The following is a 17,058-nucleotide window of genomic DNA, read 5'->3' as shown; positions in this document are numbered from 1 at the left end:
CTCAGACACTGGGCAAGCTGGAAGCTTTCTGTGGGCTCCCTGGAGGGCTGGCAGGCGGGGACAGTGTGTGACCTGGGGAGAGCCTGCCATTCAGATCGTCCCTTGGAATGGTCTTCAGCTCTGTGTAGCCCTGGCCTCTGCTCCTATAAGGTCTTAGCTCAGCAGCTGCCTCGCCAGAGGCCTTGGTAAATGTGTGTCTGACGCAGTGTCGCCTCTGTCACCTCGCATGGCCCAGCTGTTCCCATCATGCCCCTGAAGCCTAGGCCCTCGCCCGCCAGAAGGTCAGCTCCTCTAGGACAGGGGCTCTGTCCTCTGCCCTGTCTCCAGGGCCTGCTCACATAACCATTCGGTAAATAGTTTTGAAAGGAAGGGTGGACAGTGGATGGACAGACAGAAGGTGGGCCAGTAGCTCCAGGTCTTTCTCTAGTCTCCTGCCTGGGGGCTGAGCCTGGAGCACGGTGGTCTGAAAGCCGTGGGAGGAAAGGGGTCTGGGAGTCTCACCTTCAGGGGTCTCCACTGCTCTGCTGTGCTCTGTGCCCACTGTCCAGACCCCTCTGCCAGGGCCTCCACAATGAAGTGTTTCCTGCCAAGGTGGGAAAGGGCTGGTCCCTGGTGCACAGGAGGGAGGGAATTCGCAGGGGCACCGTGTCCTGCTGGGTCACCCTGCGGGGCGGCCGACCCCAGCACTGGGCCTTTCTAGGCTTGGCAGTGTGAGTCCACTTGGTCCCTGTGTGGTTTCTTCCTGTGTGGCGGATGCCGAGACATGATCACATTTCCTCACCATTCCTCTAGTGTTTGGGGAGGGAGCTGGGGGGGGAAGTAACACACATTTCATGTGAACATGCATTAAAGTTCTTTACTGCCTGTTTAGGAGAGGGAGACAAGATTAAGCCATGGATTCTTTTTCCCATATTTAAGGGCAGCCCGGGCCCGGGTAGATGCTTCCGGTCTTCACCTACCCCAGGTTCCACAGGTCTGCTGCAGAAAGTTCTAGCATTTGCTTTCTCTCCTGGCACACAGTGGATTCCCATAATCCTTCAGCCTGGCAGGGAGGTGCAGGAGAAGAGGGAGAAGGCCTCGGATGCAGACCTGCTCTCCACCGCGCTTTGCCGTCTCCTGTCTCCCCACCCTGGGCCTGCACGGTGTCTCTGTCTTCAAGGCCACTCACGCAGGCGGCAAGTGGGTCCTCCCTGCCCGGTGGCTCTCTTGTCTCTGCTTCCTGCAGACCGAGGCGCAGCTGTGTGCAGCCAGGAGTGCTGCCTGGGACGACTCCGCTCTGCCCGCATTTTATCTTTGCAGTTTAGTTAATTCCACCTCGGGCAAGTTCTTCCTCACATAAACACAGACCCTGCTTTGATTGCTTTCTTCTCTTTTCTTTCTTACTTATCTCAGGAGCTGTTTAAAATATATAAAGAATAAAAGTAATAAAACTTTCACTCACATTCTATTTCCCCAGAATTGACCATAGTTAATATTTTTCACATATACTTCAAGTCTTTTTTATTCTAATCAAAGGAATGAAATATTCCAGTTAATGTCGAAGTCTCCTTTGTTCCCGTCAGCAATCTCTTTCCTCGCCCTCTCCTTGGAGACAGCCACTGTCAAGAATTTAGCTCATACATGTCCAGAATATTTAAAAATACTTTCCAGGGGTGTATGTTTAGAGACAGTGCACTCGGTCTCCCGTGTGCTGCCCCACATCTCGGGCTGCTGCCCAGCGCAGGCTCACTCCAGGGTGGGTGTCCCTGCCACCTCGTCTCTCTGGTCGCTGTGGGCGGGGCCGTAGGACACACTCGTGGCTCTAGGATATAGCTCCAGTGTAGAGCCCTCCCCCAGCTCCCCCAGCTCTTGTGAGGCCCTGGGTCCAGTGCACAGCACTGAGGAAGGAGGGAGGGAGGGAAGGGTGGACGGACGGACCGATGGACAAATAAGCGACTGAGTGACAGCCCCGTCGCTAGGGCCCAGGGAAGTAAAACTCAGGGGGGTGGCTGTTCTGTGCCCACCTGGGGGTTCTGGTGGGAAGAGCACGGCCTACATGTTCACCCTGGCAACCTTCAGGACTGCAATGGGCAGCCCCGTGATGCTGTGGATCACGGCGGCCGCTGCCTGTGTCCTCGCCTGTGACGTGGGATCGGCCAGCTGTGTGTCCACCTAGCGGCTCACATCGGGAACCACGTGAGCTGTGTCCCAATTGGGAGCAACTGCGTCCCTCTGCTGCGGACAGACCCACGGCCTTCTGTGTGTGGCAGCGTTTCATTCTCGTTTCTCAAGTGGCGGCTTCACAGATTGTTCTAAATTCCTTGTTTTTCTGGCTTGTTTACTGCTATGGCAACATCATTATATTTCCCCTTTTTTAAGCTTCATAGCTATACTTCAACCTCATTAGGAATTAAATTGAATTTCGTGGGTGACCAGGGAATCCTATCAAAATGTGTAGCTTTAGTTTTTTGGAAAAAATCACTTCTACCCAGTGGAGACCGCTGCGCTGTATAGGTCACGTGGTCCGCTGGTGATGCAGCAGGGCGGTCTGTGCAATCAGAGACTTCTCTAGGTCAGCACTGTGTCCTGCATGGGTCCCCATCATGACCAGCAGGTACCAAACTCAAGGACGTATCCAGCAGGCGTGTGCTTAATCCCCAGCGCCCAACTGCCTGTTCACCTCCAAGCGGTGGGTGCGGGTGGGAGTCGCCATAGGTAGCCTTGGCAGTCAGCATGTCACACCCCGTCAAGCCCGACGACTCAGAGTTTTGTCTGGTTTATACTTTTTCTAGCACGTAGTATATGGTGGCACTGTTTTACATTTGCCAGGATGCTCAAACATTACAAAAACATCTTAGGTGTTTTTTTTGTCATACCCATTTTATAGATGAGGAGACTAAGGCTCAGAGAGTTGGGTAACTTGCCTGGCTCACAGAACTGTTAAAGATTCAAAACCAAGATTCCAACCCAGACAGCCTGGCTCCAGGCCCCAGGCCCCAAGCCATTGTGCTGTCTCCTTCTGTCCCTGGGACAGCAGGCTTAACCCACACTGTCCCCACTGTGTGCCCATCATCCTTTCCATGGGAAGTGTACGGTGCAGTGCTCTCACCGGCTTTGCGTCTCCTGACCTATATTCTCACCTTGGGCCTAAGGCAGGATGGATGGATATTCTTAATGTGTGTGCATCCATTCTGCCCAATTCAAACAGGAATAAATGATTCCTGAAATTCTCTGATCCAAAGCTCCAATCAAGAGCGTCGCCCGGCAGTCACCCCTGCCCCACTTTGACCACATAATGGCGGGGTGTGGCTGAGACCTGCTCCTCCTAAAGTGTCAGCAGAGGAGGAAAGGACAGCGCAGAGCCAGCCCAGGTCTGGTTTGCCCACTGTGGAGCCATCGTGCGGGCTGGCCCTTCAGTCTACCGTAGGGATCTGGTTTATAGGAAGCTCTCAAAGAGAGGAGGACGTCACTTTTCACTTGTATTCAGAGCGGTTTCCTTCCGGCACAGCCCCACCCATCCCCACAGCGCCACTGTCTTTCCTAGAAGTTGTACTCCTGGGCCAGAGGGCGGGTGCTGGGCACTGAGTGCTCATGGCCCTGGGCTTTCCCGCAGACAGTGACTGACAGGATCTCCGTGGAGACCTTGAGCTTGGAGGTCACAGAAGGATGGGAGCTTGGCTGGGTCCTAGAGTTCTCCCACAATGAGCAGCACTAACAGCTACGTGGCCAAGCACCATGGTGCACACCTGTAGTCCCAGCGCTCAGGAGGCTAAGGCAGCAGGATTCTTGAACCTGGCTGTTTGAGGCCAGCTTGGGCAATGTAGGGAGACCCCGTCTCCATGACAGGGAGGAAGAGGAGATGGGAAAGGGCAGGAAGTTCATGCTAAAGAGGTGCAGGGGAAGTAGAATCTGGGAGCTCACCCTCACAGCTTCTGCTCCTGCTGACATTTTGGTTTTAGGGTAAGCATCTAGTTCTGCTGAAAATGAGGTCGTATATTCAACTCTCTGGCCGTGTTAGTGCAAACGAACTCTAATGTGATTAGATATTAATGTGATATAATGGAGGGTTGGTATTAAATTGAGACCTTCTGATCTCATTACTCTGCAGATGCTTTCTCGCACTCAGCCCGCCGTCCTGCCCAGAGCCCTGCGGCCAAGGAGAACCCTTGCACAGGGGAGTGTGGAGGGACAGGAGGGAGTGGGTGGCCGTGGGGCCGGGTCAGGCCTGCCTCCCTCCTGCTGGCCTGGCGCTTCCTGCCAAGGAGTCTGACCTGTGTCCATCTCCAGGGACTGACAGGTGCAGGCTCCTGCCTCCCTGTGCCCAGCCTTTCTGTGCACTGTGACTTGCTTGAGACTGATCCTTTCCTTTTCTGGAGGTCTGGGCTGAACACAGGCAGTGGACAGGGTGGTCAGGGTGTGCTGTGGCTTGGGAGGGAGCGCGGGGGTGAGGACGGGAACCTCTCCCGGAAGTGGCACGAGCAGGAGGGCGCACGGGGCAGTTACAGGGCCTCACCTTCGGGTATGAAGAATGGCGTTTTCATAAGGAGCGATTTTCTGATCTGCTTTCAGAAAGCTGCTTTCTGAGGCACAGCCTTTGCACACAGGCTGGTAACGACTTTTTAATGACCTTAAGAGGCCTGGTGTCCGGGCAGCAGTGAATCAATCTCAGTGGGAGGTTCATAGGGAGAGAGAAGATGGAACACCTGAAATCAGAGGGGGAAAACAAACTGCAAATACATATATTTTCTTTGCTAGCATTACTTGGTAATTAGACAATTACAGGAAACAGCTTCGCAGCAGCTGGCATTTCCACTGTGTGAGCGGAGGAGGGCTGGCAGCAACTGTGAACCCCACACATTTATTATAGAAAATATTGTTGGCGTTTGCAGCCGTGGGTGCACGCGCTCCTGGGGCATCCTGGTGAGCTGCTGGCCTCAGCCAGATGCCGCCATCCCTGCGGGGTGACCCAGGCCTGCCCGGCTCCTCAGTTCTGAGGACAGGGCTGTAGGGCCGGGTCAGGCTGCCCCTGCCACAGGACTCCCATGGAGGTGGTCCCTCACCCTCAGCGCTGTGGATGTGCCCTGCACCCGAAGCTGGGGATTCGGTGGCCTCACGAGGACCGAGTCTCGTCCTTGGCAGGGGGGCAGCGCCTTCCCCGGGAGACACAGGCACTGCTCCTCGCTGTCCGCAGGGCAGCTGCAGTGTCTTACCAGTGTCCCCTCTCACAGGTCCTGGCAGTCAGTGACGTTCGAAAGACAGCCTGCCTCCTTCATCCGCATCGTGGGGACGCACAACACGGCCAATGAGGTAAGGGCGCTGCCAGCCGACGCGCTGCCATCCTGGGGCATGGTGGCTCATTACTGCCTGGGTGTCCCAGCACCCTGCCTCGCCTCCCCGGGCCTCCCGCCTGGGCCCTCAGGCCTCCCTGACAGTGGTTTGGGGAAGGCCAGAAACGGGGTGTTGAGGACGGCCATGTGTTTGGCCACTTTCGGCACCATTTCCCGGGTGGGCTGAACCTCTTTAAGGCCTGTGAGTGACGAGGGGCAGGGACAGTGAGGTGGGAGCTCATTGGGAACCACAGTGTGAACACCCCGTGGGCAGCGCCTCAGGGCCTGGAGTGCACTGCGTGGCTGAGAGGGGTCAGGGCAGGGCAGGGGCGGACAGGAGCAGGGCGGCGGGATAGCAGGCGGGAGCTTGCAGAGCTCTCCACAGCACGAGCACGGTGGGCTTCATGAAGCCTTCTAAAAGGTGAAAATAGCGTGACAGTTTAGATCGCTTCCCCTTGGTATTGTTCAGGGTAAAAATTGATTCCCACCCTCAGGTTTTCCCCCATCAGTGCGCAGACACCCCAGAACCTTCCCTCCCACCTGTTCCTCTCTCGAGTAACCTGACCAAGAGGAAAGTAAACTGATGTTTTAAAAGCAAATTCAAGAATTCTAAACATGAGGTTATAAAACCACATCTCATTTTTGTGTGTATAACAGAAGTAAATTTGAATCAGCATTTTAATATATATTTGATTTCAACCCATAATTTTAAAATTTTGCCAATGAATTCCAATTTTTATTACCACTTATGCGATGTTATTAATGGTGCTAATTTTAAAAGAAAGTTTAAAAAGTAATAAACTCTTGTGACCACATCCAAACTGAATCAGCCCCCAAGAGCCCACTCCCTGAGCGCTCCGTGGGGCACACGCAGTCTTCGCATGGCCTGCGTCCTAGCTGGAGCTCCGGCTCATTTCCTGTTAGCCACTGACTGAACGCAACACCCCTGTGCTAACTCCAGAGTGTGGGTGGGCCCGGGCTTCAGCCCAGGGAGGTGGGATCACAGGCACCCACGGAGGGGGCAAGAGAAACAGAGGTGCTGCGGGGATGGCCTGCCTCTGCAGGCGCGACAGCAGCTGAGGGCTGGGCTGGGCTGGCGGGCCACGGCCAGGCCCAGGGCTCCTGGGTGCAGGGGAGGTGGTGTGCAGCCCTGTCAGCAAAACCAGGCAGCGGCTGGACAGTGTCGGTGGCCAGAGCCACCTGCTGCTTGGAGGTTCCCACATAGCTGCACACAGCCTGCGCCCAGTGAGCTGATGGATCCGGGCCCTGGCCCTCGGGTCCGTGCCCACTCCAGACGTCCAGCTGTTGCTGGGGGCAGGGGCCGCTCAGGCCACGCCGGATGGGGATGCTGCCCTCTGTGGGCTGTGTCTGTCCTGGGCCTTCCTGGGTCACCTGCTGTGTGGTTGCAATGCCTTCTTCCCTCCTGGTGGCTCATGCAGATTTATATTTTTATATTTTATTTTTTGGTGTTGGGAATTGAACTCGGGGCCTCACCCTTGCCAGGTGGGCACCGTGCTGCCGAGCTACACCCCAGCCCTCACGCAGATTCTTGGTGGCTGCTTGGCCACGCTCCTGGCTCCTGTAGCCCCATCCCTCTGCTCGTCTCTCGTCCTCTGTGAGCGCCACGGCAGGGCCCTCCCTCGCTGGATTTCTTAGCTCTGCTTCCGGCTCCGTCAGTAAGTTCCCCGCTTCTCCTGTGACCTCAGCATCTCCTCACCGGAATCTCCTGGCTTAGAACACGCCCCTTCCTCCCCCTCGGCATCGCTTCCTTGTCCCCATGCTGTCCTCTCCGGAGCTCCGTGACCGTTTTTACATCCTCTGCCCGCCGCCCTCCCTGCCTTGTTCTCGTTCATCTGATCTGCCCCGCACCTGTGGCTACAAGGGCTGCTCTTGGCTCTGTCCTGGACCTCTGGTGGGCTCACAGCCCTGCTTGGCAGGGCCTCGCACACTCGGCTGCACTGTTGGCTGGGGGTGAGGGCTGGACATTGCTTCCCTGTCTGAACAAGGCTAGGACCTGCATGTACTGCAGACGTCAGCGCAGACCCCTGACCACTCCACAGAGCCCTGCTGGTTCCCACAGGGGCTTGGTCTCACTCCAGCATTATCTTAGCAAGATAGTGACAGAGGTACACACCCGTATCCTTGGAGAAGCTCATCAGAGTTTGAATGAGATCAAGTCTGCACACCTCTGAAAATGAGTGCATGGTATTAAAAGGAATCGAACGAGCTGGGATGTGTCTCAGTGGCACAGTACCTGCCTGTCAAGCACAAGGTCCTGAGTTCAAGTCCTGGTACCAGAAATAAAAAGAGGAGGATACCTCCTGCAGTGGGCCATGGTGCATGCCGATGCCTTTATGACAACCTAGATTCGAGAGCAACTTCTAGAGTAGTTTTTCTGTAGGCAGGGAGCTCAGGATCCAGCAAACTCTGAGGATAAGCAGGATCATGGAAGAGCAAACTGCACATACGAATGTCAGCACATGGTAAAGGACGTGGCTGGGGTTACGTTCGTGGAAACCTCAAGAACAAGCGAACCCCATGTGGTGTTTATGCCTACACAGGCGCTGAAACTACTAAGGAAGAGCGTAGGCAATGATGATTGTTCTGGTGGAACTGTGGTTTCTCCGCATGCATTCTACTGGGCCTTGCGGTGGCCCCTGCCTCTGGACCGACTGCTGTCTCTGTGCTGTTCCCTGTGTAATTCCACAGCCAACCTTGCACGGGTTTCATGCACCTTTCAGTGCATAGTTTTCATAATACAAACTTTGGTTTTAAGCGAAAAGGAAGTATCAAGAAACCAAAGCCAAGAAATACAAACTGATTTGTACATTGTAACCCTCCACTGAGTGGCAGAGCTGGGATTTGAACTCAGGTCAGCTGGCTCATCACAACCAGGCTGCTGTCTCTCCCAGAAAGGCCTGGTAAATCTTAAGGTGCAGAAATGAGCCTTGCTGTGCTCTGGCCCATAGCTCTGATGACCGAGTCAGACACTGGCAGGCGGGCGGTTCCGGGGGGCTCAGTGCGCTGCCCATGATAGATCTAGGGGAGGAGCTGAGGGAGAGGGTCTCTTTAAAGGGAGCACAGCAGTCTTGCTGCCTGACAGACATTGACCCCCAAGAGGAGCACTTTAGCTCGGGGTGACATTTCAAACGCTGGTGCCACAGGTGGTAGGGAGGAGTGTGGTTCATGCTGGCAGCAGCTGATGTGGACAGGTGCGGGGGGGAAGGGGGAGGGTTTCCTTGTCTCTGAAGTGGATCCAGTGACCCCGGCCCTGGGGGTTGGTAGACATGAGTCACATCACCTGGAGGCCAGAGCTGCAGACGATGCTGCACACCCGTGCCTTCCGTGCTGGGAATAGCAATGGGCCTGAAGCTTGTCACGGGGGCCTCTGTGCAAGCCGGCACCATCAGGACCAAAAGTCTGCAAGTGGCTACTTGAGCTGCCCTCCAGGACCGCTCAGCACAGAGCCTGGAGTGAGGCAGAATTTATTTACAGGCTTCTTGCCAGCCAGTGAGCAGCTCTGCGCCTCCAGTGCCATCCTTGTTCCCATAGCAACATGTGGCTCTAGTGAGGGGAAAAACACTGAGAAAGACCCACTCTGAAAATGCTCAGTAAATACTCCTTTCCGGCCTGGGAATAATTATCTCCCAGACCTCCTCTTACGTGTCCTGACCCCCCGCCCCGCCTCTCTAGGGACCTCCCTGGGCTTCCTCCAGGGTCATCATCTGGACCCAGCAGGAGCCACAAAGCAGTACACACTGGCTCCCAAGGCACATCCCCAGCCGGGCAGCAGCGGGGACACAGCAGACACAGAGCAGCTGAGCCACAGAGACTGGGAGCAAACAGGGCAGCAGGCAGCGCCCTGCAGATCCCTGGTCTGTGGGGGGAGACAGAGTCAAGTCCTAGTGGGAAGGGTGGTGCACAATGACAGCTGCTGCAGACAGAAGTGGCCCAACTGCCAGGCTCCGTTGGCACTGTGGATACCCTTGGTGGGACATGCCAAGGCAAGTACTCTGCACCAGTCACCAGGGACCTGGGCACAAGGATAGGGGCCCCAGAAGACAACTGGGGGTTGGCTTAATAGTCCCAAGCAAAGGCTGTCACCTTTGTGTCCCAAGCACCTAACCTGGAGCATGACACACAGTCGCCCCTCCACTAGTCAGAGCAGGAGAGCTTTGGTGCAGAATTCCCAGTGAAACCAGCACTCAGGAGTCTTAGGGACACCCAGAAAGGGAGCAGAGGGGAGACCTGCTGGTCCCCAGGAAAGGAGGAACAGGCCCCGGATGGGAAAGTCTGGAGGCTTTCAGTTTCGAGAAAATGCAGGGCTGGGGAGGAGCAGTGAAAGGTGAGGGATCCAGGGAAAAGGGTGCCTATAAGAATCGCACATGCAGAGGACGCTCGAGGCCAGGTATCCCCAAGAGCTGGCCCGGAAGGAGACATAGAAAGCTCTAGAAGGAGCTCAGAAGCAGTTGCTAGAGGCAGACGGGCACTGGACCAGGGCAGAGGAGAGAGCAGGGGAGGAAGGGGCTGCAGACCCCAGGCAGGGCACTTGTAGGGGAAGGAAATAGATCTCAAAGGTTCTTCCCAAGGAGACATTTACTGCATAAGTATAAAGAGAGGCTTATTTTTCTGTGGCACTGAGGATCAAAAATAGAGCCTCTCGCATGCTAGACATACAAGACCTCTTCAGGGGCATCTGTATGCGTCCACTTCCATTCTGAGAGATTTTATTGGAAAAAGCAGGACAGGGACACGATGTGGAGCCCTGTCGCTGCTTCCCACGTCGCACAGCTGTCCCGCCTGTCGTGTTGGAGCAGCAGTGATTCTGCATGCTCAGCCAGCCTGGGCAAGGTGGTCATGGACGCAGGCAGGCCAGCCCCTGAGGGCCGGTGGGCCTCACCTGTCCCCTGTGCAGCCGACGGGAGCAGCACGGCCACTCAACAGCCTGACTGCTTGGTGCCAGCAGGAAGGGACCTCAGTGAGGCCATGTCCACAGACAGGTGTTCAGCCAGCCTGGAAACCTGGGAGTTTGTCTTGCAGTGCTTTTTTGCTATTTTTTAAATAATTAAGAAATCCTCAATGGTGTTGTGGCCAAAGTCAGAGTGACTCCCCGGAGCCCTAGGGTATGCACATGTAAAGACAATGCCAGTCAGCTTGAGGGCCGCTTGGAGGAAGGCCCTTTGTTCTGGAAGCTGTCAGCCAGCTACCAGTGGGTACAGGAAGCTGACACTGGGGGCTTCAAAAGCTGTTGCTGCAGATGAGCATTGTTTCCCGGAAGTCACTTCCACCCCTCCTAGGGATGAGACAGCTGGGTGCCCCAGCTCTCCTGGCTGTACTGAACACCGCAGCTTCCCGCTGGGAAAGGTCGCCCTACGAAATGGTTTCTTTTTTTTTTTTTTTTTTTGTCTTTTTCCTTTTTATCGGTACCGGGGATCGAACTCACGACTGCCTGCTTGCAAAGCAGGTGCTTATGCCGCTGAGCTAAACCCCCAGCCCCCGCGAAATGGTTTCTGAATAATGTGGTGGGCACTGAGCAAGTCAGAAGTATTTCATCTTCCTTCTTTTTTTTTTTTGTAATTTTTTTTTTTTTTTGGTCTTTTTCCTTTTTATGGGTACCAGGGATCGAACTCACGACTGCCTGCTTGCAAGGCAGGCACTTATGCCACTGAGCTAAATCCCCAGCCCCTTCGTCTTCCTTCTTAAAGGAACAGAAATCAGAGTCCCCTGCAAACCAGAGGCTGATGGTTGCCATCGTCAACTCCGGTCACTGCGCTGAGCACTGGCTGTGATGCCCCCCAGCCTCGTCTCCTGGGGACATCAGAGAGCTGGTCTAGTCTTATAGGCAGCTGGCAGGAGGTGGGTATCTGCTTTACAAAGAGGTGTTGCCTTGGTAGATTTTAGCTCACAGCTTGGATTAGGAATCCTATTTGTATTGGTTGCCATGAGAGAGTTCTGCAAAAATTACCCAGGAGAAACCAAGAAAGCAAGGTGGAATCATTGATCAACATTTATTAAATTTTACCAATTCTGCTACAGTTCCTGGTGCACCCTCAGGCCAACTTGGGAAAATTAGCAGAGGTGTATAGTTCTAAAATCCTTGAAGATATGTCAGCAGACAGTGTTTGGGGAGCCCTGCTAAGAAAGACAGCCGCCGGCTGAGGAATTAGCGGAAGGGCTGGGACACGTGTGTAACCCTGTCCCGGGCTCATGGAGGAAGGAGTGCCCCAGACCACTGCAGAAGTGTCAGAATCACAGCTCCTGGGGGGCCAGGCAAAGCAGTAATAAACAGCAGCCACAGAGAAGGACCCGGGCTGGGACAGAGGCTGTGTCAGATTCACACACACGACTACGTTGCAAATTAGCCCGCACGCCTCTGGGGACAGATGCAGGGGCCATTGAAGACGGAGCGCGAAGGTGCCCCTTTGTGAGCTGCGCAATCAAACAGGCTAATGGGATGCATGATTGCCGGGAAGGGGACGGGAGCCGCAGAGCCGCAGGAATGGCTCTGCATAAATCAGGAGTGGGGCTCTGCCCTGGATGCCTCATTCACTTGTGGTCACATCCTTTCCATCACAGGCGTGGGAAGGTTCAGGGGAGAGAAATTGAATACAGGCGCTTCTGAGAGCAGAGAAACCTGGCCTCGGCCCATCCGCCTGGACGACAGAGGAGTGGGGACTGGCGGGACAGGCAGGCCACGTCCAGGCCACTCCTTGTGGTGGGGGGTGGCAGGAGCAGCTCTGCACCACATGCCCTCGATGGAGCCTCGCTTATAGATCTAAAGGACCTGGCTAGCGTCTGCAGTGCCCAGAGCTGGCCAGGGGCCACCTGGCAGCTGGCTCACGGCGCATGGCGAGTGGCTCGAGGCCAATGGCTTGATCGTGGGCTGAGATGACTAAGCCATGCTCTGTTCAGAGGGTGGCAGAGCCCAAGGGAGCCTGGTGCCAAGGTCACCATTAGCCTCCATCTGGGAGTGTGTCCTTTGTCCCTGTGCCCGAGGGGCCACTTTCTTCCTGTCTGCCTGCAGCCCATCTCCTCTGGCCCTGGCCCCTCACCTCATCCCTCCACACCTCAATGCTGGCTGAGGGGGATGGGAGCTGCCCAGCCCTGAGGCCGAATCCAATCTGCAGCTGCTTGCAGAAAGTGGGCACCCAGCACAGGGGCCTGTGCCCCCCTCAGGGACCCTGAGGGCAGGAACTGGGTGCCAGACACCCGAGGGCAACAAAGGCCCAGGGACCCTGCATGTCCTTGGCGTGAGGGCGGGTGTGACGGCTGTGCAGGGCCTGAGCTGCCCCCACCCCACCTTGCTGCCTGCGGTCCCCGCCCCTCCAGCATCGCTGCTGATGCTCTACGTTCATGGAGTTTGCTGTCAGCTTGTGTTGTGTTTTGTTTTTCTTTAAGATGACTCCTCACTGATGGTGAGCCGCTGCTTTTCCTCTCATCTTCTTTCATCTGCACCTGCACCCAGCTCCCCATGCCCCGTCCCGTCCCTGCCCTGGCCAAGGCCCAGGAGCCCTGGCTGCCCCCCTCTCCCTCCTCATGCTGTCCTGCCCTCAGCCTTCCTGGCCTCAGCCTTCCTGGGTCCGGGCTGCACTGATCCCTGCAACCTTGGGCTCGGGAGCCCCGTGTTGACACAGGAGGCCTCGGTCTGCCTCCCCAGAGGCTCCTGCAGCTCCCCGCTCCGGTGCCCTCAGCCCTTCCTTGTCCTGGCTGTGGGTCTTCCACCTCCCATTGGTGCCTGGGCTTCCTAAGTGAACTGCGTCCCTGTGCAGCCCTAGAGCCTGCAGAGCCTGCACTCTGGCATCCTGAGGCCTGAGGGTTCAGGCTGAAGCTGCCTGAGCACCCCATTTCCCCTGTTGGATGGCCATTTCGGTGGCTGTGCTCCCCAGGACCCCGTAGCCCACACGGGAGAGTACAGGCAGGCGGCAGGTGGTATCTGGAGTGTGGTGCTGGAAAGGTGCACCCTGTGCTCCGTGCTGACATTGGGTGTGCTGACTTCCACTCCCTTAGGAGAGAGACTCAGGCTGCCCGGGGCCAGCAGCCCAGGCGGGCCATACACGCCTGCTGTACACAGCCCAGCATGTGACACCCAGGTCCTTCCATGTGGCAGTGGGTGGAGGCCACCAACCCAGCATGGGGCAGTGCCACCAGCTTCTGGAGAAGCCACGAGAGCTTGCAGCCTCCCTTCCCAGCCCAGGCTGCTTCTGATTTTATTTTCCTTGCAGCCTTGAGTAGGAGAAATGGGGGTGAAAGTTTGGGCCTTGAGTGCAGTGGGAAGGGACAGAGCCGTGGTCAGGATGAAGTGCTGGGGGTGAGGAGGACAGGAGCGGCTCGGGAGGGGGTAGGAGAGGAGGGCCCGGACCAGCACTGTTTCGTTGTCTCCATGGGTGGTGGGGACAGAGTGCCACTGGACTGGATTGTCTTGAAAGAGATGGGCCGTTTGTTGCTAGGAGAGGCTCTAGATGAGGTGGAGGTGATCCAGAGCCCTCTCTGCCACCTGGGCTGGGGACAAGAGATGGGGACAGAGGGTCCCCTGCCGGAGGCTCCCCTGGCTGCTGCAGAAGCTTCAAGCGAGCAAGGCTGATGGGGACGCTGTGCAGAGGCCCCTGCCGGCCCAGGGCAGAGCTCCTGGCCTGGGTGGGTTTCTGACCACCAGCAAAGGCCCTGCTGTCTGACCTGCTGGGGACCAGGAAGGGAGATGCACTGGCAGAAAGGGAGCGGAGGAGGAAGGGGCAGGAGCGGGGCAGCTGCATCCGAGGGACACCACCAGGGCCCGCCCTTGAGGAAAATCTGCTCATTCTAGGAGAAAACAGCTGCTGCCCAGATGCAAGGGACAGGCTAGGAAAACACAGCCCATCCCCATAGTAGAGCTTGAAATGTGAAATTTGAAATAGTGGTCAATAAATGAATTGAAACAGGAAGGTGGAAAAAAATAGTGAAGCGGGAAGGTAAGCGCGGAATTTATATTTTCAGCATAATTCCAGCGCAGTCTGCAGGAGGAGGATGTGCGTGTGCTGCCGAGTGTGCAGCTGCCCGGGGGACAGTGCCGCTGGCTCCTTCCCGCCCCCCTGCCCCGGCACCCTAACAGGCTCCCCCCAGAACAGACCCACAACGGAGCAAGTCTGGGAGGACCAGTGTGTGTCCTGTTATGGGGCTCAGTGGCCCAAGGGCATGGCTGTCACACGCAGGCCACAGACCCGCCAGCCAGCCTTCCAGGCCCATCGAGCCAGCCCCAGCATTTGCACCCAGGACCAAGGACGGCGTGGAAGGGTCCCCAGGGCCTTTCCCACCCTTGTCTGCGGGGGTGCTCTGCTCCAGTCACTGCTTCCTGGGATGCTTTCCACACGTGTGTCCTCCTTCCAGGTCATGTTAGAGACCCCTGCGTGCCTCTTCCAGGCCCAGCTCCCCAGGCGCTGTGAGCTGCAGCCTGTGCCCCCTGTCGTGCGGCCCCAAAACAGCTGCGGACAGACATGTGTTAGGCCGTGATATAGATAGTGTCTCATCGCGACCTAAATGCAGTTACTTCTATAAGCAAGTGAACGTAAGATGGCAGATGAGGGCTGGCAGGAGTGTTGGATGACGTGGCTGGACAAATACATTTTAAGGAGCTTATGGCTTCTTAAAATCTGATACTCTGGACAAGGTTTATCCCTGGGAGCTTAGCCAGGGAATCCTGAAAGTGTTTTTGTAACTCTAGAAAAATTCCAGCTATGTACATGTAAAAACTTTGTGTCACTTCTGTGCTCTACACTGAGACATCCGACTCAGGCCAGGGTCCCCAGGGTGCCGCCTCACCCCGCCTGCACCCACACCAGGCCACAGGTGCGCACAGGTGCCGAGTCCAGGGCAGCGCCCTTCTGTGCAGCGCTGACCCAGGGCGGGTTCCTGGCTGGCCTAGGCTTTTCCTGTGTCCCAGGCTGGCCCACTCCGCGTGAGGCAGGAGTCCCGTCCCAGCCCTGCAGCTGGGGAAAGTGAGGGCCCTCACCGGAGTCCTGCCTGCCAGCTGCCTCCTGGGCAGCTGATGGCGGTGGAATCCCGTCCTGTCCCCTTCACTCACCCTTCCAGCCGTCTTCAGCGCTCACCCCTTTTTTACCCTGGGAAAAGTTGGTGGATTGGAACAGAGCCATGGGATAGAATTCACTCAGATGGAGCACTCCAGCAGGACTCCACGCAGAGAGCAGCTCGGTGGCGCCTGACCTTTCACAGCGCCAGGGAGGGCAGTCTTCCAGCTGTGCCAGGCTTGGGGGAGGGGCAGCGGGGGCCCCAGCTGGCCCGTCCCTCACCCTCTTCTCTCCTCTCTCCCAGGTGTTCCACTGTGTCCACTTTGAGTGTCCAGAGCAACAGAGCATCCAGAAGGAGGAAAGCAGCGAGGAGCCGGGGCCGGGAGATGGCAGTGCGGCCACTCAGCAGCTGGACCTCCATGCCCTGCGGGCCGCAGGCGCCGGCTCGCTGCCCCCCAGCCCCAGCCCCAGCCCCAGCGCACGCTCACCCAACCGGCAGCACCAATAAAGGAGGCAGCGGAAGGGTCTGTCCTTAACTTTCCTCATTGCTGAGACACCCAGGTTAGAGGGGGAAGGGTTGTTTTCTGTAGCGCACAGTGTGTGTGGGTTTCAGTCTGCAGTCTGCTGGCTCCCAGCAGGGCAGCACTGCAGAGGAGCAGTCCATGGTGGGCAGAGGGCAGCGCAGTGCAGGAGTGGGGCACCACCAAGGACAGCAGCCCGCTTCTGTCCCTCAGGCCCATCCAGGCTACGTGTGCACACCCTGCTCCGTGCCAGGTCCTCCATCCCAGCGCCACACCCTAGATCCAGCCAGCTCAAAAAAGCCCACCTATGACCGCTGGAGGCAGGGTGCCATCCAGACACATGCCCTAATGGTGTGACCTGGTGGCACAGAAGGGGACAGGAATGTGTCCTCCCTGGCCCTGCCCCCTTCTGGGAGCAGATCTGACCACAGAGATGACACTGAGCAGGTTTCTCCCAGGACATCGGGAGGCCGAATGGCTACTCAGTTTGGCCTGATCGGTGTCTCCAGGGAAGAGGCGGCTCTCCAGGCTTCTTCAAGGCCCTGGGGAAGCCCTGCTTCTCCCATCCCCCCAGGTGAGGTCAGAGGGAAGTCCTGGTGTAGAAACCGTGGGGGAGGGGACACTTAGGCCTTTACTCCCTGGAGGCACCCGGCGGAGATGGAGCACGTTGCCCTGGCAACCGAGTGATTCTTATGTTTCTTGTAGTTGTCCTGCACTTGCTGAATCGTGGGTGTTCCAGATCTTTCTAGGCAGGCCAGCAGCAAACTGCTTGTCCTGATCCCTTCTGAGAGTGGTGTTTCTTTCCTTTCTTGGGCCGACCAAGTTCGGGGCAGCGCAGACGCAGACACGTCCACGCAGGGACCCATTCCTAGGAGGTGTGGGGGACACCTGCATGCGGGCTCAGCGCAGACTGCTGAATTATTAACCTGCTGTTGGATTCTCACCCGCCCTGTGTTCAGCAGGCTGACGGGGAAGGCTGACACTGTCCAGCCACTACTGTTAACTCCTACTCAGAGCCGCGCCTCGGCCCTGCCCTGCATTTCTGGCTGGTGCAGCAGGTGACAGCCCCGGGTCACCTCAGGAACCCACCGTGTGCTGGCTGTGGTGCTGAAAGCACTGCTCCGAGAAGCTTCCCCAGCCCTGGGAGCGACCCCTGGCCACACTGGCTCCAGCTGGCCCTCTGTTGTTGCCAGTGACTTCCCGGCCGTGCTGTCCCCAGGGTGTCCCGCTGCG

General features: G+C 57.0%; 2 protein-coding genes across 4 annotated transcripts in view; one reads left to right on the top strand and one right to left on the bottom strand.

The window, feature by feature from the left end:
* Positions 1-15,826, top strand: part of Btbd9 (BTB domain containing 9) — a 376,842-nt gene extending 361,016 nt beyond the window's left edge. For all 3 annotated transcript variants that reach the window (XM_003473890.5, XM_013156628.3, XM_013156629.3), the window contains exons 10-11: positions 5,208-5,286; positions 15,609-15,826. In XM_003473890.5, the coding sequence (XP_003473938.1) occupies positions 5,208-5,286; positions 15,609-15,812 (283 nt within the window). In that variant the 3' untranslated portion in view covers positions 15,813-15,826. The remainder of the gene's footprint in view (positions 1-5,207; positions 5,287-15,608) is intronic.
* LOC134473805 (uncharacterized) lies at positions 843-15,609 on the bottom strand. Its single transcript, XM_063239399.1, has 2 exons — positions 4,493-15,609; positions 843-1,395 (listed from the first exon to the last, which is right to left on the bottom strand). The coding sequence occupies exon 1, from the start codon at positions 13,284-13,286 to the stop codon at positions 12,375-12,377; it is 912 nt and encodes a 303-aa protein (XP_063095469.1). The 5' UTR covers positions 13,287-15,609; the 3' UTR covers positions 843-1,395; positions 4,493-12,374.
* Positions 15,827-17,058: the final 1,232 nt, after the last annotated feature.

Source organism: Cavia porcellus, unplaced genomic scaffold, assembly GCF_034190915.1.
Source record: "Cavia porcellus strain 051 isolate PalLab524CR breed Dunkin Hartley unplaced genomic scaffold, mCavPor4.1 scaffold_28, whole genome shotgun sequence".
NCBI lineage: Eukaryota > Metazoa > Chordata > Mammalia > Rodentia > Caviidae > Cavia > Cavia porcellus.
This window is presented reverse-complemented; position numbering and strand designations above follow the sequence as displayed.

What these genes read in the sequence shown, in the direction of transcription:
- LOC134473805 (XM_063239399.1), bottom strand. Translation starts at nt 13,286, where the DNA reads ATGTCAGCACGGAGCACAGGGTGCACCTTTCCAGCACCACACTCCAGA.